This window comes from Haplochromis burtoni, unplaced genomic scaffold (genome assembly GCF_018398535.1).
Source record: "Haplochromis burtoni strain Fernald_Lab_line unplaced genomic scaffold, NCSU_Asbu1 Contig_16, whole genome shotgun sequence".
NCBI classification, from domain to species: domain Eukaryota; kingdom Metazoa; phylum Chordata; class Actinopteri; order Cichliformes; family Cichlidae; genus Haplochromis; species Haplochromis burtoni.
The window spans coordinates 3,040,934-3,062,053 of record NW_024582377.1 but is presented as its reverse complement, the minus strand read 5'-3'; the positions used below and the strand labels follow the sequence as shown (position 1 = coordinate 3,062,053).

At 41.9% G+C, this 21,120-nt stretch overlaps 1 protein-coding gene across 7 annotated transcripts in view; it reads left to right on the top strand.

Annotated features, from left to right (window-relative positions):
• The window catches only part of LOC102312465 (ryanodine receptor 3), a 128,671-nt gene extending 109,214 nt beyond the window's left edge, over window positions 1-19,457 (top strand). For 5 of the 7 annotated variants that reach the window (XM_042218258.1, XM_042218253.1, XM_042218254.1 and 2 more), the window contains 31 exons: window positions 116-228; window positions 1,702-1,798; window positions 2,916-3,025; window positions 3,314-3,365; window positions 3,450-3,497; window positions 3,593-3,692; window positions 3,769-3,848; window positions 3,930-4,006; window positions 5,288-5,361; window positions 6,177-6,194; window positions 6,836-6,916; window positions 7,053-7,141; window positions 7,219-7,347; window positions 7,491-7,595; window positions 8,961-9,042; window positions 9,218-10,530; window positions 10,614-10,672; window positions 10,888-11,062; window positions 11,173-11,259; window positions 11,354-11,548; window positions 11,781-11,911; window positions 11,991-12,033; window positions 12,159-12,286; window positions 12,395-12,455; window positions 12,602-12,748; window positions 13,804-13,938; window positions 14,057-14,213; window positions 14,351-14,415; window positions 16,212-16,312; window positions 17,026-17,077; window positions 18,338-19,457. In XM_042218258.1, the coding sequence (XP_042074192.1) occupies window positions 116-228; window positions 1,702-1,798; window positions 2,916-3,025; window positions 3,314-3,365; window positions 3,450-3,497; window positions 3,593-3,692; window positions 3,769-3,848; window positions 3,930-4,006; window positions 5,288-5,361; window positions 6,177-6,194; window positions 6,836-6,916; window positions 7,053-7,141; window positions 7,219-7,347; window positions 7,491-7,595; window positions 8,961-9,042; window positions 9,218-10,530; window positions 10,614-10,672; window positions 10,888-11,062; window positions 11,173-11,259; window positions 11,354-11,548; window positions 11,781-11,911; window positions 11,991-12,033; window positions 12,159-12,286; window positions 12,395-12,455; window positions 12,602-12,748; window positions 13,804-13,938; window positions 14,057-14,213; window positions 14,351-14,415; window positions 16,212-16,312; window positions 17,026-17,077; window positions 18,338-18,433 (4,200 nt within the window). In that variant the 3' untranslated portion in view covers window positions 18,434-19,457. The remainder of the gene's footprint in view (window positions 1-115; window positions 229-1,701; window positions 1,799-2,915; window positions 3,026-3,313; window positions 3,366-3,449; window positions 3,498-3,592; window positions 3,693-3,768; window positions 3,849-3,929; window positions 4,007-5,287; window positions 5,362-6,176; window positions 6,195-6,835; window positions 6,917-7,052; window positions 7,142-7,218; window positions 7,348-7,490; window positions 7,596-8,960; window positions 9,043-9,217; window positions 10,531-10,613; window positions 10,673-10,887; window positions 11,063-11,172; window positions 11,260-11,353; window positions 11,549-11,780; window positions 11,912-11,990; window positions 12,034-12,158; window positions 12,287-12,394; window positions 12,456-12,601; window positions 12,749-13,803; window positions 13,939-14,056; window positions 14,214-14,350; window positions 14,416-16,211; window positions 16,313-17,025; window positions 17,078-18,337) is intronic. The other 2 variants (XM_005916902.3, XM_042218257.1) reach the window with 2 other exon arrangements.
• The last annotated feature ends 1,663 nt before the right edge of the window (window positions 19,458-21,120 follow it).

Here is a 21,120-nt window from a genome sequence, read left to right as displayed (position 1 = left end):
GTGTGTGTGTGTGTGTGTGTGTGTGTGTGTGTTTTCCTCTGGCTTGCTCGGTAGAGAATGCCATTTGAGTGCGTTATAGAAAAATCTTACCCCTCAGTTTCTCTCCCCTCATTAGGTGGAACAACCACTGAGATCCAAAAAATGTGTATGGCAGAAGTTGCTGTCCAAGCAGAGGAAGCGCGCCGTTGTCGCCTGCTTCCGAATGGCTCCGCTTTACAATCTGCCGAGGTATGACTGCGGCGTAACAGTTAAGCCGACATTGTTTAAACCTCCCATCGTTGTCTCCAGGTCTCCAAACATTTGAAGCAGCTTTGTAATGATGAAACCAAGGTGACCCTCCAGCAGAGGGTAGCACAGACCTTTCCGTGGTACCGGTAACAGATAGGAAAATGCTGCAGAAAGGGCATCCACGCACTCTGCCATCACACTTTCTCCTTCTTCTGTCTGACTCGCTCTCTCTGACCCTGCGTTAATGCGTAGCCTCCCCTCGGTTTGTAGGACAAATGTCTCGCCTATAGCTGTTATCAAAGAGTAAATAAAAACATTTTTTAAAAAAAGGGACACAAGCAATTTCACGCCCTGCTGCTCTGTAACTCAATCACAGGAAGTCGGGCAGGGTGCTACAGTCAGGAGGAAAACAATTACGAGGCCCAACCTCAGGGTGGCCGTCCTCAATATGTTCTCAGACGATGCCACCCGCCTGCCTGACAGCATGACTCATTTATTCAGAGTTATTGACAGTGAAATATGCTGCAGCATAGCAAATAATTACTAGTTAGTATTTGCAGTGCGGGAGCAATGATTGTTTTTCTTCAGATTAATAGATTTGGGTTAGGGGGAAGTGTGTGATGGCAGCTCTTCCAAAGTTTGACACATTCAGATGTCATTTTTCTCTATTGTGTCTCTGTTCAGTCTCTATTCTCTCCTCAGTGTCACATTCTATTGTACGTCGTCCCCTTAGGCACAAAAATAACAATTACTTCCTGAATTCCTACCGGCACATTTGGCTGGAGATTATGCACGAGAGCGCAGACCGTGACAGTCTGCTCTCAATGCTGACGGTAACGTAGCGCTGATCTAATGTTGTTACTATGTGGCCTGCTAACCCTCGCTCTCCCCTCCCCCCAGAGGCATGATTTCTGCCACATTTTAGCTTTCCTTTTTCCACTGGTCCATGTATGTGCAACAATTTAACGAGCCACATTGTAAAGAATTGGTTCAAGTAGTTTGAATTTTTGCCATTTTTATTTCTTGGCTGACTCAGATGAGAACAATGATGCTACTCTTTCGACACCTCTTAGGTCAGGCTCTCCAGACGCTGCTGTGTTCACAGACAGAAGCAGTTGGCTTCAAGTCATTCGGAGTGGAAGCTACAAACACTACACTTGTAGCTGTGTGATGGCGTCTGACTCGAGGCAAATCAAACTTGAGCTGGCCTCAAATTTTTTACTCTGCCTGTGTGAGAAGAAAAAGAATGTAATGTGGGAATACATTATCTCCAGATTTAGGCCAGGAATAAACAAAAGGAAACAAAAAACAACAAAAAAAAATTTCCTCACAGGTGGCCTGTTAGATCAGTGCTCTAAACTAACTGATATTAACCTCTCCTGAAGGGACTTCTACCATCCTTCTCTCCAACTTCTTCCATCCTTTGCTCTGCTCATCTTTAACCCAGGCTTCTCTATTCTTACCCCTCCCTAGGCATCGCTCTATTAACCTCTTCCTCCTGGCCTATCAGAGAATATGGATAGAAACAGAAGAGTACTCTTTTGAAGAGAAACTAGTGCAGGACCTTGCAGTAAGTACTTGTGCTGTCCCTTCGGTGCCCTTATGTCGGCACCCATGTGCTGCGGGAAGCAGCGCGTAGCTCACACCGCTCTCTTCAGTCATCCGCAAAGTGGTTTACAGCTAGGCCCATTTGTGGTAAGCATGACATCACTGCTGATGTCAGAGCCAGCAAAGTAGTTTGATCACTGTGGCCCATCCAAGCAGAGGCAAGAAAGCATCCTGTCAGGATGCTTTGACTTCCATTTAAAGTTGATGAAAGTTCAGATTCTTTCCTGGACTTTCATTTCCATTAAGCTCCACAATCAGGACAGCAGCTTACTGTTAGACATGCGATATATTACATGCGGCGTATTGGAACAAACTAGGCTGTGTTTGTTTATTAAAAAAGAAACTTTTTGAATTTGTAAAGATTTAAACTATAAACTTTCTTCTTAGCATATTCGTATCGATGTCTTACTGTATCTTTATATTACTGATGAAGTTACAGTGCAATAGATGAAGAATGTCAAGGTTCAGCCAATCAGACGCACGTATTTATAAAAACATTTAAAAAAACAATTGTTCCAGTAAGTAAAATAATCATAAAATGGTTAAATATGAGGGTAAACTGGGCTTGTGGAGAGTCATGCTTAACTCCACTCACCTTTAACGCTGCTTAACACCATCAATCGTGTGTGTGTGTTTGTGTGCGCTTGTACCAGCGTGTGTGTGTTTTTTGCATTTGCATGCATGTTTTGTGCATGTCTTTTTCTCCCATAGGAGTTAACAGTTGGACCTATTATGTTTTTCCACCATATGTATGTATGAGATAGAGATTTCTCATATTAAACGTAGCCAAAGTTTCAAATAATCAGCTCTGGAGATGTGCAGGTAATCCATGTGAGCCAAAAGCTTAGGCTTCAAATTCTTCTCTCACCCACCTGCTGTTCAAACCTTTAGTTTGTCAGGGGCAGCAAGACGATGACCTGAAGGGATCCACCAAGATCCAGAGATAATAGGATGTTGTGCTAATCATGTGACTCTGGGAATGAGCATAATAGGTCCCCTTTGACATGAACTTGTAAAATAGTGTTGTGATACACATTTGTTGGGTTAAACGTTAGCCTGACTCATGTGGCTGTGTCCAGAAAATACAGCCTAAAGTGGAGGAAGAGGAGGAGGAGGAGGTGAGAAAGCAGCCAGACCCTCTTCACCAGCTCATTCTGCATTTCAGCCATAACGCTCTGACTGAATGCAGGTAAATATACTCTCACACACCTGGCCAGCTGGCACTAACACAGGTTGCTCCATCTGTGCTACATAATTGTTTTGGCATGCTTCTCAGCTGCTACAGAGAGCAATAAGCTAAACCATCGTCATATTTTACACTATGAAGAAAACCGAAGCAGCTTTTCAGTGTTTCTCTGGTTTATTTGCTGCAGTGGCTATAAATGCGATCACTGCCACTTATTATGTACAGATTTACAGTAGAGATGTGAAATATACAAGGTTCAATAAAGAGATATTTATCTCTCTTCTTTGTTAGTTCTCTGGAAGAGGATCCCTTGTATATTGCCTATGCAGATATGATGGCAAAGGTATCTCATTGAATCTCATTAAATTGCTCTTGTCAGCTTCTTAGCAGAAACATGCAGCTCTGATAGTCTTTTTTTTCTTCCCAGAGTTGTGCTGAAGGCGAAGAAGAGGAAGGAAAAGAGAAAACATTTGAGGTGCTCTAAATATTTGAGGGAATGTTGTTCAAGATTAAACTTTTTTTCTGTTTTCAATCATATTCAGAAGTGGTGCATGTCATAATGTCCTACAGGAAAAGGAAATGGAGAAGCAAAAGATGCTGTATCAGCAGGCCAGACTTCATGACAGAGGGGCTGCGGAGATGGTGCTTCAAATGATCAGCGCCAGCAAAGGTAAGAAATCAAATGCCTGAGCTGTCTGCCTTCCTGCAGTCTATGTATTTAGATCAACGTCATCTATGATCATCAGGTCGACTGGGTGCTACGGTAACTGTCACGCTCAAGCTGGGCATCTCCATTCTCAATGGAGGGAACATCCTGGTTCAACAGGTAACACGGTACTCTTCACGTCTAGTCTCTGCAGCTAACAGCTTCATCTTTTAGCCTGACTGTACTTTTCCTTTCATGCAGAAAATGCTGGATTATCTCAAGGAAAAAAGAGATGTTGGCTTCTTTAAAAGCTTGTCCGGACTCATGATGTCATGCAGGTACTGGAGCGATGAGTGATTAATACACAGTAAACTTGCTTTTTATTGCAGTTGCAGTTCAAACAGTTATCTAGTTTTCCTGACTCAGAACTAGCCATTTTTTAACATCCATTTTGACCGTTCTGCTTTACTTTCCCACAGCGGTAAATTGTTATCAGTCAGCTATAACATTATGACCACTGACAGGTGACGTGAATAACACTGATTCTCTTTATCATGGTACCTGTTAATGGGGGAGATATATTAGAGAAGATTTTGTCCTGAGAGGATGTGTTAGCAGGAAAAATGGGCGAGTGTAAGGATTTGTGCAAGTTTGATAAAGGCCAAACTGTGATGCTTTGACAAATGAGAATCTCCAAAACTGCAGCTCTTGTGGGGTGTTCCCAGTCTGCAGTGGTCAGTATCTATCAAAAGTGATACAAGGAGGGAACAGTGGTGAACTAGCAACAGGGTCACTGATGCATGTGGGAGGCTATGGCTGGCTTGTGTGGTCAGGATGAGCTACTGTAGAGCAAATTGCCAGAAAAGTTCATGATAATTCTGAAATAAAGGTGTCAGAATACACAGAGCATCACAGTTTGTTACCTGTGCTTTGGCATAGCTACAGACCAGTCAGGATGCAAACTGCGAAAAGTGCCAACAATGCACACGTGAGTGTCAGAAATGGACCATGAAGCAATGGAAGAAGGTGGCTTGCTCCTATGACCAGGACACGTGGATGGGCCGGATGCATGCGTGTGATTAACTGGGGAACACCTGACATCAGGATGCACTATGTGAAGATGCTAAGCCTTTGGGATCATTTCTGCTGGGAAACCTTAGGCCCTGCCATCCATGTGGATGTTACTTTGACATGCACCACCTACCTAAGCATTGTTTCAGACCATATACACTCATTGAAATGATATTCCTTGAAGGCTGTGGCCTCTTTCACAGGATAATAATGGGAAATTGGTTCAGGAATAGTTTGAGGAGAACAACAACGAGTTTGAAGTGTGGACTTCACCTCTGACCTCCTCACTGCTATGCAGCATCTGTGGGATGTTATGGACAAACAAGTCCAATCCATAGAGGTCCCACCTTGCACTTTACAGGACTTAAAGGATCTGTTGCTAACATCTTGTTGTTCGATGCCACAACACAACTTCAGGGGTCCAGAGGAGTCCATGCCTCAAAGGGTCGGGGCTGTCAAACAGTATTATACAAGTGGTCATAAAGTTATGCCGATCGGTTTATTTTCCAGAAATTCAGGTTACTTAAATCGTTTTTCTCTTTGGGCAGCGTCCTGGACTTGAATGCTTTTGAAAGGCAAAACAAAGCTGAAGGTCTGGGTATGGTAACTGAAGAGGGATCAAGTAAGTGACTAAAACACAGTTTTAGTGTTGCAATTCCTTCTCGTCCCCTTTCTTGGAGACTTTTAATCACCTTAATAGGAAAAGCAACAGACGGCATATTTGCAAATTGGCAATGTGCAGAAATGTACAAATTTGCAGCTTTATTTGTGCAGCAGATTGACCTTTATCTTCTTCCTCACTCCATCGTGGACGATGTTTCTTAGCAAACAACCGGTATTGTAACGTGTAGTGTCCTACTTAGTCTCATTTTGCTGTTTTTCTTAAAATGACAGCCACAAGGTTAGCTTGGAAAAAAACATCTGCTCTTTAGTTTGTTGTTGTACATCTCCATATCACGTGGGTCCTTTGTGTTACGTTGTCACATCATCATGCAGGCAAACATGTGCTACTGTATGTCTAAGTCCTGTCTGAGCCTCGTCTGCAACTTAAGAACACTCAGTTTGCATAAAAGCTCACTTTTTATAATCAGAGGTCTTTATTTAAACCGATGGGTTGCATACAGTATATAAATATGCTTTAACCATACATATCCCAGCTCATTTTCACCTCATAAGCTCAGGCATAAGTGATGGTAACTGCTAGTTTGGTACTAAACACCTGCCCAATAAGCAGACTGTACTCTTTTTAAGACTTGGTACCGCATGTCAGTGTCGCAATCCAGTGTGAGTATGTAAAGATATATCTACAGCCCTATCACTCTCCTGTTCCTACTTCTTCTGATTGACTCTAAATGTCTTCTCCTTTGCTTATGTCTGCTTCTGTTTTGTTTGTTTGTTTGTTTTCTTCTGATCATGTTTTTATGTCATCGGTCGCAGTCAACGTGAGTGAGCGGGGTAAATACACGGTTTAGATTCTACTCATTCTATGAAATGCTGACATGTTGATTGCCTCCAGTTCAACTCCCTCATCCCTCTGCTCATCCTCTACCAGCCCTCCCCCACTTCCCCCCCTTCCCTCATTCTGAATGCAATATAACCACCTTCTTTAATCTGGACTTGGAGGAACGCATGCATGCATCCTTTGACATCTGGATAGATTGTTTACAGTCAGCTGCCCCAAACTGACTCAGATCTTTCCACTTCTTCTTTTAAGCAAAATTAATGCTTGTTATTTTTGGACCCCACCCCTCCTTTTTTTCCCTTTTTTGATCATACTAACCAGCGTGTATTAAGCAATAAATCTCCCAAAGCTTTGTTTGTACTAAACAACAAAGATTTGCTGGTATTAAACAACAAGGCTCAGTTTGGTTCCTATTATAAGCCTTATTTTGATTGTGAGATGATGCACTATACCTCGTATGCGTGTGTGTTCCGAACCGTCAATATAGTGCACATAATTTGATGCCGTCTGACAACTAAACAGCAGCTTTATGAGGATGTGCAACAAGCTCTGATGCCTGTGCAGACATTAAAATGATGGGTGCTTGACCTTCCTGTCACTGAGGAGGACAGCTAATCTTATTTCCCGTCCTCAGGTTCCAAGGTACTGCAGAATGATGAATTCACTAAGGATCTTTTTAGGTTTCTGCAGCTTCTCTGCGAGGGACATAACAATGGTAGGTGGATGCTTTCCCATAAGCCAATATTAAAGCCATGCTGCCTCAAGCTGCATAGAAATGACCAGAAAATAAATTCCTATAGTATCTATCTGCAGGAAATTGGTGTTTAATCTTTTTTTATCTTCTGTTTTAGATTTTCAAAACTTCCTAAGGACGCAGACAGGGAACACAACTACAGTCAACATAATCATTAGTACTGTGGACTACCTACTAAGACTGCAGGTATCACATTGTTACATCCAGAGCTTTAAATGTCAGTAAAGTAGATATGCTATTAATTTTAGTGCTTTCTCTTTTAGGAATCTATTAGTGATTTCTACTGGTACTACTCTGGCAAGGATGTCATTGATGAGGCCGGTCAGAGGAACTTCTCCAGAGCACTAGCAGTGGCCAAACAGGTGTTCAACTCTTTAACAGAGTATATACAGGTACATAATCACAACTGTCCACAGTAAAAGCTGCTTAAAGTGTTCATTACAATATCTTAACGGTCCTTCGGCGCTTTAGTGACGAGAAAGGCTGCTTGTCATCGTCTGAGCGTCTCTTTTCGTCTCTGTTTTATGTGCTCCAGGGTCCGTGTATAGGGAATCAGCAGAGCCTGGCTCACAGCAGGCTGTGGGATGCTGTGGTGGGCTTCTTGCATGTTTTTGCCAATATGCAGATGAAGTTATCTCAGGTATGTGTTTGTCTGCAGTGACGCAGATGTGCCTTAACTTAAACAAACGAACTTAAACACTTGCTTGAGTTGTTTCATTCTGTGTTGACTAAACTGTTTACTTGTGTTTTGCTCATCTTTACTTTCACTGTGAAGGATTTCTGCTTGACATTGGAAAGTTGGTACTTTGCTGATTAAGATTTAATCCTATTATAAATGATTTGCCTTAAATTGACTCCACTTAACAAAATATATGGTGTAATGGCCTTTTTATCTTTAACTGAGAGGATTGTTTTTCTCCATTTTAGCAGCATATTGAGTACTATGGTATGGCCTGTATTTGTATGTACTACGCCAAAGTATTGTTTCTTTCTATTTGGCTTCCACTGAGCCGCTGTTCCTTAGAGTAGTCTTTGAAAATATCTCTCTTTTACTCATTTGCTGTCGCGTTCTTATACCTAACCATGTTCAGTGGGGTTTTTTTATGTTAATGCTTAATGTTTTTCAGTCATGTTTCAGGAAACTACTGTACCTGTTTCCCATTTCCCTAAAAAAATCATGAAAGGAAGCGTACCTCAAGACTTTTGCACAGAAATGTAGATCTAAAAATAATAGGAACCAAAGGGATGGCAGTGTAAATAAACTAGCATATGTATAAGGTCAACCACCTGCTTGTACAACTACATTAAGTCAAGTGACAGTTTTTTAAAAGAAAATGGGCTGCTTGTTTTAATACATGCCTGCTTAGCTATAGTTAATAGTTGTTACTTAAGTAAAGATTTGAAATAACGGCTTGTACAGATGTGAAAATGTGAACAGCCCCTGGTGTTTTATTCGTTGCCACTAGAGGTCTCTCCAGGCTCATTGATAATCAGAAGCAACTCCAGTACAATTACACATGTTGTTCACCTCAGCTACATGATATATGACTCCATCATCGATATGTCCAATAAGCCAGGAGTGGGATGAAATCCACCCACCTAATCTTATCTCGTGGTCGTCACAAAGGGGCTGGGTCTGACAGCAGCAGCCAGGATGAAGAAGAGCACAGGTGCATCAAAGCACGCTTCAGATTTATGGCACATTGAATACAAAGCCCATAGAGACCTTAAACGAGTCAGCCTGACCTCGCCATCTGTTCCTAGACAGCAAAATAACATAAACCCTGGTTGTGATGCATCGATGTTACCTAGAAGGACCTTCTGAGCCACAGCAGGGGCCATTTGAGGTCCCTACAATATTAAAGCCTTGATCTCTCCAACTCTCTCTGCATCACAGGGATATTAAAGAGCCTGGCTGTACCCTTACAGTTAGACTATCAGTGGTCTGCGTGACATATTGTACTATGACTCACCGCGTTTCCCCTTTCTGTCTTTTTTCTAACAGGACTCCAGTCAGATTGAATTACTAAAGGAGCTGCTGGACCTGCAGAAGGACATGGTCGTCATGATGCTCTCGCTACTTGAAGGTGTTTTTTTGTTTTTAATAACATTATATAAGCTTTGTATGCTGGTACTTTCATAAATCGGATTTATTTGCCTGATATAATCAAATGTGTAGCAGAGCAGATTAGTCTGATCTGCATGGGGAAGTGTTTTTTTAATGAGTTTACTGATAAAATTTACCGCTTTATTGTCTCACAGGTAATGTTGTGAATGGAACTATCGGCAAACAGATGGTGGACACCTTGGTGGAATCTTCCAGTAACGTGGAGATGATCCTGAAATTTTTCGACATGTTCCTCAAGTTGAAGGACTTGACTACTTCGGACAGTTTCAAGGAGTACGACCCCGAGAGCAAAGGCGTCATCTCAAAGAAGGATTTCCAGAAGTCCATGGAGAACCAGAAGCAGTATTCTCAGTCTGAGATTGAGTTTCTTCTCTCCTGCGCCGAGGCTGACGAGAACGACATGTTCAACTACGAGCAGTTTGTGGAGAGGTTTCACGAACCGGCAAAAGACATCGGCTTTAACGTCGCCGTGTTGCTAACCAATCTTTCAGAGCACATGCCTCACGATGCCCGCCTCTCAACTTTCCTGGACCTGGCCGAAAGCGTCCTCAGCTACTTCGAGCCTTACTTGGGCCGCATTGAGATCATGGGCGGAGCCAAGCGCATCGAGAGAGTGTACTTCGAGATCAGCGAGTCGAGTCGCACGCAATGGGAGAAGCCTCAGGTGAAAGAGTCGAAGCGGCAGTTCATCTTTGACGTGGTCAACGAGGGCGGAGAGAGCGAGAAGATGGAGCTGTTTGTAAATTTCTGCGAGGACACGATCTTCGAGATGCAGCTGGCCTCTCAGATTTCAGAGCCAGACCCCGTTGAGCGCCCGGAGGAAGAAGAGGATGACATCCAGACCATGATGGAGAACCAGGAAGAGGAAGACGAGGAGAGCGCGATGATGGAGTCTTCCTCGGCATTTACAATCGCATGCATCTCCATGAAAAAGAGCTTGTGTCACTTCCGCCAGCTGCTTACTCTTAAAAGCATGCGGCGGCAATTCAGGAAATTCAGGAAGATGAGTGTGAAGGAGATGGTGCGGGGCTTCTTCTCCTTCTTTTGGATGATCATCACAGGCCTCTTTCACTTTGTTTACAGCCTAATTTGGGGATTCTTCCACATCTTGTGGACCACGATGTTTGGAGGTGGCCTCGTTGAAGGGGCTAAGAACATGAAGGTTACAGATATTTTGGGAAACATGCCTGACCCCACTCAGTTCGGGATCCATGGAGACGTGTTAGAAACAGAAAAGATGGAGGCAAGCGAAGCGTCAGCGTTGGCTGAGTTGGGTCAGATGGCTCAAGGGGAAGCAGCAGAGGCAGATCTGATGGCTGAGCTACTCAACATACAGCCGAAGAAGGAGGGCAAGCACGGGGCCGAGCCAGGTTTGGGGGATGTGTCTGAGGTGGTGGTGGGAGATGCCCCGTCAATAGCCAGTGCAGTCAAGCAGAAGAAGGCACAGGTTAGTGATTTTGTTCAGAAAATAGAAGAAGAACACACCCTTATTAGTAGAACCTGAATGTTAAAGTAATCTGCTGATTCCAGATGGCTGCAAAGACGAGGGCTGTGAACGGAGACTACAGATCTGATACAGAGAAGGGAGAGTGAGTGTTGTTCATTGTTACCTACATTACACTTGCATATGTTTATTTGAGGATTGTGTTAGATTAGTTTCACATAAATAACAGTTTTCGTATCCATGCTTACTCCTGTGCTTGTCCCTTTGCTTAGTATCCACATTTTCTCCATATTAAGTATACATCTGTGTCTATGAACACAATTTGCTATTCTGTCTCTAATGTATAATTTATGCTTGCAGTTCAGAAGATGGTGAGAAGAAGGACCACGACAAGACTAGAGACGAAGCTCCTCCAGAGCTGTCAGTGGAGGAGAAGAAAGCCCCGAAGAAAAGGCTCGGCTTGAAGAAAGAGGCACCGGAGGCTTTCATGGCGAGCTTCTTCGCCGGCTTGGAAGTCTACCAGACTAAGATGCTGGTCAGATGTTTTCCTCACTGCAGTTTTAAGATCACAACTGTTACATTAAGCACAAATACAACTTGTTAGACATAAAAACAAAGATGATGATCACGATTACTTTTTCACAGAACTACCTGGCAAGAAATTTCTACAATCTCCGCTTCTTGGCACTTTTTGTTGCCTTTGCTATCAACTTTATTCTTCTCTTCTACAAAGTAAGTTTGGAGCTAAACTACCACTTTATATACTCACCTTAGGGTCCCGCTTTTTTGTAAGCTGGGTGTCAAATTTGGTGTCGTCACCTTTTAGGTGACCGGTGATTACTCGGATGATGAAGACCCCTGGAAGGGTCGAGGCAGAGCTGGGGAGGAGGAAGACGAGGGAGCGCTTGAGTATTTCGTCTTGCAGGAGAGCACAGGTTACATGGCACCAACACTTCGCTGTCTGGCAATACTACACACCATCATATCTTTCCTGTGTGTAGTGGGATACTACTACCTGAAGGTATGCACAGCTTTTTAAGGTGGTCTAATGAATTTGTTAAGTAGGTGCAAAAATAAAACCGCACACATGTGGAGCATTAAAAAAATCAAGTAACTTCAAATATCTTGTTTGGGTATATGTACATTTTATATTTCAGTACACTTGTTCGTTGTTAACCCATGCACTCACGTGCGCACACACACACACACACACACTGTCTCAGTGATGCAGCCCGATTTCTCGTGTGTTCAAGGTGCCTTTGGTAGTGTTCAAGCGGGAGAAGGAGATAGCAAGGAAGTTGGAGTTTGCAGGCCTCTACATCACCGAGCAGCCGTCTGATGACGACATTAAAGGACAGTGGGACAGACTGGTCATCAACACTCCGTGAGTCTGCCTTTTATCAAACGACGAATCATAATCTTGTGCAAACAGAGGTTTAATTCTGTTTTTGTTTTTTTATCAGCTCCTTTCCCAACAACTACTGGGATAAATTTGTCAAGCGCAAAGTAAGTAGCTCATGTAATTTAAGTTTAATCTGCTGTGCACACAAGCTATAAATGGAATCTGCTTACACTTACTAAATGTCAGCTGCCGTGTCTCTTATATATTTCCGCGCGGCTTCTGTTTGTAGGTGATAAAAAAGTATGGAGACCTTTACGGAGCAGAGAGGATAGCAGAGCTGCTGGGGTTGGACAAGAGTGCCCTGGATTTCAACCCTACAGAGGAAACCGTTGCCAAGGAGGCTTCACTGGTGTCATGGTGAGAGATTGGGCTGATAAAAAGCAGACAGCCCAGGGCTGCTTGGAGTAAAAATAGAGGTCAAACAGAAAATACGAGCCCTTCATATCAACTTTTCTCTGTTGCCAGGTTGAGCTCAATCGATACAAAGTACCATGTCTGGAAAATGGGGGTTGTGTTTACAGATAATGTAAGTTTAAAAATAAGTTTGGATGATTAATTGCTTTGTTTTGTAGTTTTATTGATGGTGGTTTACATTATTTGACAGCTGAGGAGGTTGATGGAGGATTTTATAGCAGGGCGAACGGCTTCTGATCCATTTTGTTTCTCCACCAGTCATTCTTGTATCTAGTTTGGTACACCACCATGTCCATCCTGGGTCACTACAACAACTTCTTCTTTGCCGCCCATCTGCTGGACATTGCCATGGGCTTCAAGACTCTCCGCACCATCCTTTCATCTGTCACGCACAATGGCAAGCAGGTGAGGAGGAAACGCATACAGCTCTTCTATTGAACAGCAGGGGTCACTGCAGAGCTGGTGGTGAAACACATTTTTGATCACAGCTTGCAGTGATGGCATTTGAAGTATGCCATTCAAAATGTGCTAAATTCTGCTTTCTGCACGCCCAAAACGGATTTCAGTTGAAATCATTTTAATGTTGCTTTAAATGTTAGCACAGTTATTTTAATATTATGTATTTATGTCCTTAAAAAGCTACTTTAAGCGCTAAAAGCCCCAGGCTTGGTTTTATAATAGGTTAAAGCCAACATATTAACAAATATGATCTTTTTATTAGGCAGCTTCTCTTGTCATTTAACTGATCTAATTGACCATTTAGGTCTAATTTGGTTCATCAGGTTCTGAGAAAAATGATCTCGCTTGTTGGCAGCTAATATGCAGGTGACATGAATCACAAATGTGTCATCCAGCAGATCCTGTATGTGTCGTGTGAGATAATTGGAATGTTCTCAGCATCCTTTGACATTTGAGTTCAAATGGCTCACATGGCTTAATTTAAATCCCACTTTGGATTGCCAGTTCTTCCAATAATTCCCATGTTAACTGACCAGAGGGACAAATCAGAATTTAATGTCACCTCAGTCTCCAAGGGTGGAAATGCACCAAAATGGCAAGGCCACAAGGAATCAGCGACATCTCCCAGACTCAGCCGTCTGTGGGCGGATCAGTCACGCTATCAATCTAAATGCGCTTTGCGGCGTTGTTGCCTTTCAGGTTTACAACCGGCTGAATCCATTTTTTATTATATGTGAAATAATAGACTCTTTTTTGTATTTACTATAAATAAATAACTCATGTGAGCACTAAACTTTCTCTTCGTTTCCACGCGTTTGAACTTTTCCCCTTCTCTCTACTCACTCCTCTCTTGCTGATCTAATTTTGTTGCAATTCTTTTATAGAAAACAAAAGGAAGCCAGCAGCTCTGCCCCTGCTGCGTCCATTGTGTGTCTAAAAGAAATACATAAATAGCAAAAAAAGAGCGAGTCTGTGAATGCAGATTTCATGTGTCTCTGCAGCTGGTGCTGACAGTGGGCCTGCTAGCTGTTGTGGTCTATCTCTACACTGTGGTGGCCTTCAACTTCTTCAGGAAGTTTTACAACAAGAGTGAGGATGAGGATGAGCCGGACATGAAGTGCGACGACATGATGACGGTAAACTGGAGTTACGCTTTCTTTTTTAAGGAACAGATTTGGGCTCGCTGCTTAAAATAAGCCACGACTTAATGCTCAGCCTCAGATTTCAATTAGACCTCCACCTGTGTTCCCGCAGTGCTACCTATTCCACATGTATGTTGGGGTAAGAGCAGGAGGTGGGATAGGGGATGAGATCGAGGACCCAGCTGGTGACCCCTATGAGCTCTACCGCATCCTGTTCGACATCACGTTCTTCTTCTTTGTTATTGTCATCCTCTTGGCCATCATCCAGGGTACATAAAAAAAATCCCAATTTCAACCTTATTTATCAGTAATTAGACGAACCCACAACATATATCCATTTAAATATTACAGTCTTTATGCTTAGGGCATGTATGTCATGCTCACAGCAGTTCCTTTATGGTTGCAGGTTTGATCATTGATGCCTTTGGAGAGTTAAGAGACCAACAGGAGCAGGTCAAAGAGGACATGGAGGTGAGAGGCCAGATCATCATAACTTGCAGCACTGAAGGAAGTGGCAGGAGTGTAAATCATAGGCCGTATATAAAAGATGGACTTAGCTTATAGGTCTGTGAAGTGAAGCCATTGTAGAAGTCGTCCAGTGTGGCCACTCTGTGTTTGTTGACTTTGGTCATGTTGTGGATGATGTTCTGTGGATCCACGTAACGATGGTCTAAAACCTCTTCAAGAGACGGAACATCCAGAATCCTCTGATGGTGGGTCAGCGTGATGTCCTTCCAGATCTCCTGCTCATCCCACTGTCAGCTCTCGTCTCTGTTTCTGCTGCTCTTCTGTTGGCTGATTGTTGCCTTCCTGCTGTGTTTGGAGTGCAAATTCTACATTTTCCTGGTTCTCCGTCTCCTGCCTCTTCCTTCTAAACTTGAAGAAACCTTCTTTGTCCTCTTTGAAGGTCTCTTTTTTATGGATCTGGAGTCTGAGGGTCAGGGGATAGAAAAGTGGAGGGAAACCCGTGCATCACATTGTTGTCCTCCAGGTCCTCTGTTCCCCAGCATCCCTTTACATCTTCAGTCACATGGTTCTTCAGAAACTTCTTTAGGAGGTGAACTGTCTGTTGCCTAGTAACGTCAGGGCCAAGGCTACTGTTACAGAGCAGCTGGTGCAGCCAATCAACAGCAGCAGAAGCGGTGAAGCAGGAAGCATAGTGCCTGAAGTTCTATCGATGCTTCCTGAGGGGCATGCAAGCTCGAAACAAACGTGTCACATCATTCCACAGTTTTGTGGCTCTGTACAGTCCAGGACAAATAACATGAGAACTCATATTTATCACAGAAGGGCAGCAATAAAGTTTATCTTCATTCGATGTAGCGACAGGTAATATCCATCACTCGAAGAAATATTTATGCATGTCTCGCTACAGGCTTAAGGGCCATCAGGGGGCAACTGTTAAAAAAGAAGACTGGATGAGACTCCACAGTAACAGCGCTCGGCTCTCTTGTTCTATGACCTCAGTTAATACTCTCTTGGTGAGCAACTGTTTGTTTCACAGGCTGCTGAAAACAACATGATGTTCATTTTTGCAAATGATTACACTCTTTACCATCTGAAACCGGGTATAGTTTATGATGGGCCAACCTCATATCTGGTAAGTGGCTTTGAAATAGCGAGACAGTTGAACACTCAGCTCGACCCTTCATAACAGCACCTCCCTAACCATTAGACGGCATAATCGCGCTCACGTCCACCTTTCATGTACGAATAGATTTAATGTAGATCTTCTGGAGACTACGGCCTTATTAGTGGACTCTTGTGTCTCGTCTCGTGTACTTGTTTCTTTTTTTTCATTAACATTTTACTTTGTCTGGGTTACTTTATGGAAATTGTACCCCCTAACCCCCCTATTTGATCACGTGTTGAGTTTCAGAGATGTGACACATTTTTGTGAGCTCCCCATCTCTCTTGAGTATTTAAACAGTCACTGTGACAGGCAAGTGAAGATCAACGTGCACGTGGGAATATAAATATTAAGCCGAATTTTGGAAGCATACTTGTTGATGCATAACCTTGTCGCCTAAGAGAGGGCAGATAACCCTTAATGAAACTGTCAATAATAAATAACTGTGTTATTTTCTCAGACTCTGTTGTTCATAGGCTGAGTGGGACTGAGCGTGATGAGTAACTTGACCTTAATATTGTAAAATATGTCCAATCTGGTGTTGCTTTAGGCAAACTCTTGTTTACTGTAGTTCATCAATGAAGCACAGAAAAAGAAGAAGGAAGCGTGCCTTCTAATTTTCATTTTCTGTCCTCAGACCAAATGTTTCATCTGTGGGATCGGGAACGATTACTTCGACACAACCCCGCACGGCTTTGAGACCCACACCTTACAAGAGCACAATTTGGCCAACTATCTGTGAGTATCCTTTTGATCAGTAGTGTTTTTAATGGTTTTTTTGTTTTGTAATCATTGCAGTAATCTTTTACCATTCGTGTCAACGCTTTTCTGTAATTTAACCACATGATTGATGGCTTTAGCACGTTACTGCAGCATAAACACCAAAGTCACTAGTAGCAGCATTGATCCAGAACACTAGATCCCTTCAGGTATCCTGCCTGTGTTTCCCTCACACGCACCGCTTAGTCGGTGTTTCTGAATAATACCAGTAACAATAGAAAGTCTCAGTCCATTTGCTCTCACAGTCAGCTGGCCGGAGGATATCAGAGCGACCTCATTATTTTGCTTCATTACTATTTAATGCCATGAACTTTATTGGAAAATAGGTTTGTGATAGCACGCTCTCATTCAGTATTCATTATGATTTGGCATGCTGCGATGCCCATAGAGATACAGCGGCTCATTGCCATTTACGCTCGATTTGGAGAACAACAGGTGATTCTGCGATAGAGACGAGGTGGTGTAACTTTACTTAGACACTAGCATCGGGAACTGTGACACCCAGTCACGGAGAGTTTGACATTTACGTGATTAGTGTTGCAAAAATCAAATGTGTCACAGAAAAGCTTCTCATGTCCCTGCTCTGTGCTTCAGCTGTGGTCATGGGCTTAGATACAAGACTGCGATTCCCCTTTAATATTTTTTTCTTTGTTCTCGTTTTTCTTATAAAGGTTTTTCCTGATGTACCTCATCAACAAGGATGAGACAGAGCACACTGGACAGGTAGAAGACTATTTTACCCTGATTAGCTTAACCCAGTCTATATTTCTCCTCTTACTCTCAACACCTATTTTGGTTTATTCGTTTTTTCATATCTACCCATATTGTGGTGGAATTAAAGTGTTGTTTAAAACTCTGTGGTTTACATAATATTAATTAAGGTCATTGTACTAAGCACATAGAGATTCAATTTTAATTTTAGGTCATATTTGTGTGGATAAAGTGCTAAGATTAATACTGCTTAATAACATTTCAAGTAGGTGCTCATCTACTAGCTAACTGTTTTGCCTCTCTTAGATAAGACAGTAGCTATGTCCCATTTCATAGGCAGCATCCTCCAAACACCGAGTTTAATAAACTCAGCCGTCTGCTCCTCACTCGCTAATATATAACTTGACATTGGAGTAAATTCTCGACCATCTCACACTTCTGTTAATCAGTTTTCTGTTTGATGTTTATTTAGCTGTAATCTCAGCTGAACCGATTTACTCAGGAGCAAATAAAACACTGAAAAAAGCCAAACAATAACATTTTTCATTTATCTGAGTGACTTAGTAACATGTTTAACCTGAGTAGTGAAAGACCGCGGGGGATCTGAAAGCGATGTGCCGGGAGTCCGCTGTTCTCGCCGGCTCCAGTGAGCCTTGAACCCCCGGCTAGCTATCGATCTGGAGGGTAACAGACGTCTCCGAAAACATTGGAGCACTTGTGCAAATATGTGATATCCTGATAATTCGAGCAGATATTTGAAATTTACACAGCTACATTCTTGCCTGAGAATATGTTAAAAGTTTATTTTGTGATTACAGAAAGAGGAATCAGAGTAATATTAAAACTAAGTAGCTGCCGCCATTGTTGGAAACTGGAATCGGCTGGGCCGCGCTATGAATTCTGGGGTAGGGTACAATCCTTCAAATTTGGGGAAATGAAGGACGCATTTGTCGACCGCGTTTGGAGCAGCCTTCAAATTGGGACGGCCTTCGTCTCCTGGCTGTGACGTAATCAGCCTTAAAATGAGGCGGCCTAGGTTTTGGGACAGAGCTAGTATACTCATTAAATACCAAAACTGTTTTAATGATCTTTCTGTTGATACGTTCACTTGGTATTAACTGCATGTTAATACCAAGTATACCCATTTCAGCTCATTAACACACCTGTAATTATGTAATGTTTAAATTTTGGATATTTAAATTCAAAACATTCAGCCTTACTTTAGGCAAGTTAAAGATTTCGAGCTAAACTCTGACGTTGGCTTGTGTCCAGGAGTCCTACGTGTGGAAGATGTATCAGGAGCGCTGCTGGGACTTTTTCCCAGCTGGAGATTGCTTCCGCAAACAGTACGAAGATCAGCTTGGGTAGAGCAGATGCATCCTCCTTACCTCTATCTACGTGGCCTGCTGGAGCATGTAGTCCCACCTACAACTGCTGGAATACGACACACACTCCCACACTGGTTTGGACTGGTGTGAGGAGAGGCAAATGAAAATGATGTAACTGTCAGTACAGCACCCGTCTATGAGGAAATGACCTATAACTTGCCCAGACATTTAGGTTTTCTTTTGGTTTGGGGGACTCGTTTTTGACAGCGTGTTGCCTTTTACTCCACATAACCCCAAATCATTGCACAATTTTTGTTTTCTTTTGGTCTTTTTGAGAAATATTGGGTTGTGTGGGGTTATGGGGACAATGTGTGAGTCATATTATGCACAATATATGAATGTTGAACTTGAGACTTAATGCCAAAAGAAAAGCAGTGTAGTATAGTAGATATACATGGTGCGCAAAAATGTGATTTAAGAAAAGATTTTTTTTCGTCAGATGTTGTAACATTTATCTATCGAGATGGAATCTGTAGGATGACGTGACAAAAGGTTAATTGTGTAGGATTTATTTTTAAAAATGCCTAAAGTTCTTCATGAAGTGCCTTACAGTACTGTATCTACATTACATTGAAGCTATGCAAAACTTTTGTTTCTTTTCTTTATTGTATGTAAGTACAGTAGTTTTCCTGGAGCAGTAACAAGTAGCTGTCCAGATATGTAGTTTGTGGCTGAACACTTTCATTTGAACGTGGAAGAAGAGCATTGGGACGATTTCTTTTGTTGCTGAATGCAGCGTAACTGCAAATGTTCAAGATACACAGTGTATACATGACACAACAGAATTTCCTGAAGACTTTCAAACAAGAACAGAAAAAAATGAATTGCTATTGTATGGCCATTTGTATGTAATAGCTTTGCTGATCTGTGCATTTCTTTTGATGGAAAAAAAATAAAGAAATTGATGCAAGAAACGTTTGTGTTTACATTGTGGTTGTTTATTTTTCAGATCTCTGAATTTATTTCTTAAAGCAATTAAATAAAAATATATCTCCAAGTCTAAGATCTCTGAGTCATTTCAGACACGTAAATTTCACACACCCCAAACCTCAAAGCTATATCATAACTCTGACCTTCCTGTAGCTTTTAATTATGATTTAGTAATAAACAAGTAATGGCCAAGTAGGTGCGTACTTCTGGTGGGTTAGAATGGCAGGACGGGGCCTCAGCAGACTACATGATGGGAGTTTTAGACCTATTACCCATGGTGCCAGCTGTCAGCTCACATCATGTCACCACACCTTGGGCACCACACAGTGCTGAAGCCTGCTGCTGAGAGCAACTCTACCACCTCAGCTTACAGCTCTGGCATTCTGACTATTTTGTATGGTCCCAGCATGTTGTGTGTGCATTGTATTTTTGAAATTAAAACGTGACCCATCACTATCGGGCTTTCTACTGAAGACTATTGCAAAGCAACAATAAAAAGCTATCATTACCTCCAATTGTTTTATAAAGCTGCTTTTGTCATAGTGCAGTAAATATTTAACATGCAGTGTTTTGAGTGGATTAAAGCAAACGCAGTCTCTGAGCTAACTCAGTTTAAAGCTTCGTATGTAATGTCCTGTGCTCTAAAAAGCAAACGGGCTCCTACATTATTTAGCATATTATGCGGCTATAAAGGCAGCAGAAGAAAACTGTAATGTGCAATATCAGTGATGACTTCCATGTGAAGCAGAGCCAACATGAATTAACAACAATTAAGCCATTCGTGATGACACACACAGAAACACACATATAACAAAGTCGTGTTACCAACAAACAACTAAGTTATAATGGGTTTCATGCATATAGACACTGATTTGTTTCTGGCTACCACTTTTTAAAAACTCATAAATTTATAAAACTTATAATTTGGTTTAGGTCAAGTAAAACTGATATGACAAATAGTCTACGTCAAGAAATTTTAACTGAGCTTAACTAACCTTGTGCTAGTAGAAAGGAAAGGAACTAGTGTGCTGCAAAAGAAGGTTCAGGGTCAAAGCGGCAATAAGGAAGTCTGTTCATATTTAAACCTTAGCGTTAGCATGATTCATGAGTAGTGTAAAGTGCGTAGAATCAAAACAACAAGTTAAACACTTAAAGTGAGAACAACACTGCCTATTTTGGGTCACTTTTTCCGGTCCAAAGCCAGATAAAGGAGGAGGGATGGAATTGTGGCATTAAAAAAACAATAACTACTGAAAGAAATTTAATTTGTAGTTCGAAATACATTCTAAATATATATAAATGCATTTAGGGTGTTTTTTACTGACTTTATGTCTCTTCCATGATGTTATTTCTCTGTCGTACAGCATCGGTTACAATTACATAAGCATGACCAATGAAGTCATTGAGCGACTTCTAGCCACTTTTATGACAGCCAATAGCGATTTTTGTTACTGAGGAGTTGGCAACACTGGATCAAGCTACCTGGTTGAGCTACATCTGCTAAAGCTAAAGCTACTGTTAAAGAAGGAGATATTACCCATATGGAAAAGAAATAGAACAAACTTATAGAAGACTTGCAAAAGATGTGGCCCACTTCATATAGTGAATCATATAAGGCTTATATGATTTACTCATGAAAGTGGCCACTTTCTCATTACTTTCATATATTGTTTTAGTAGGTATCCGAAACATATAAGTTTCATTATATAATTTTTCAAGGGATTTTATATCTGTTTT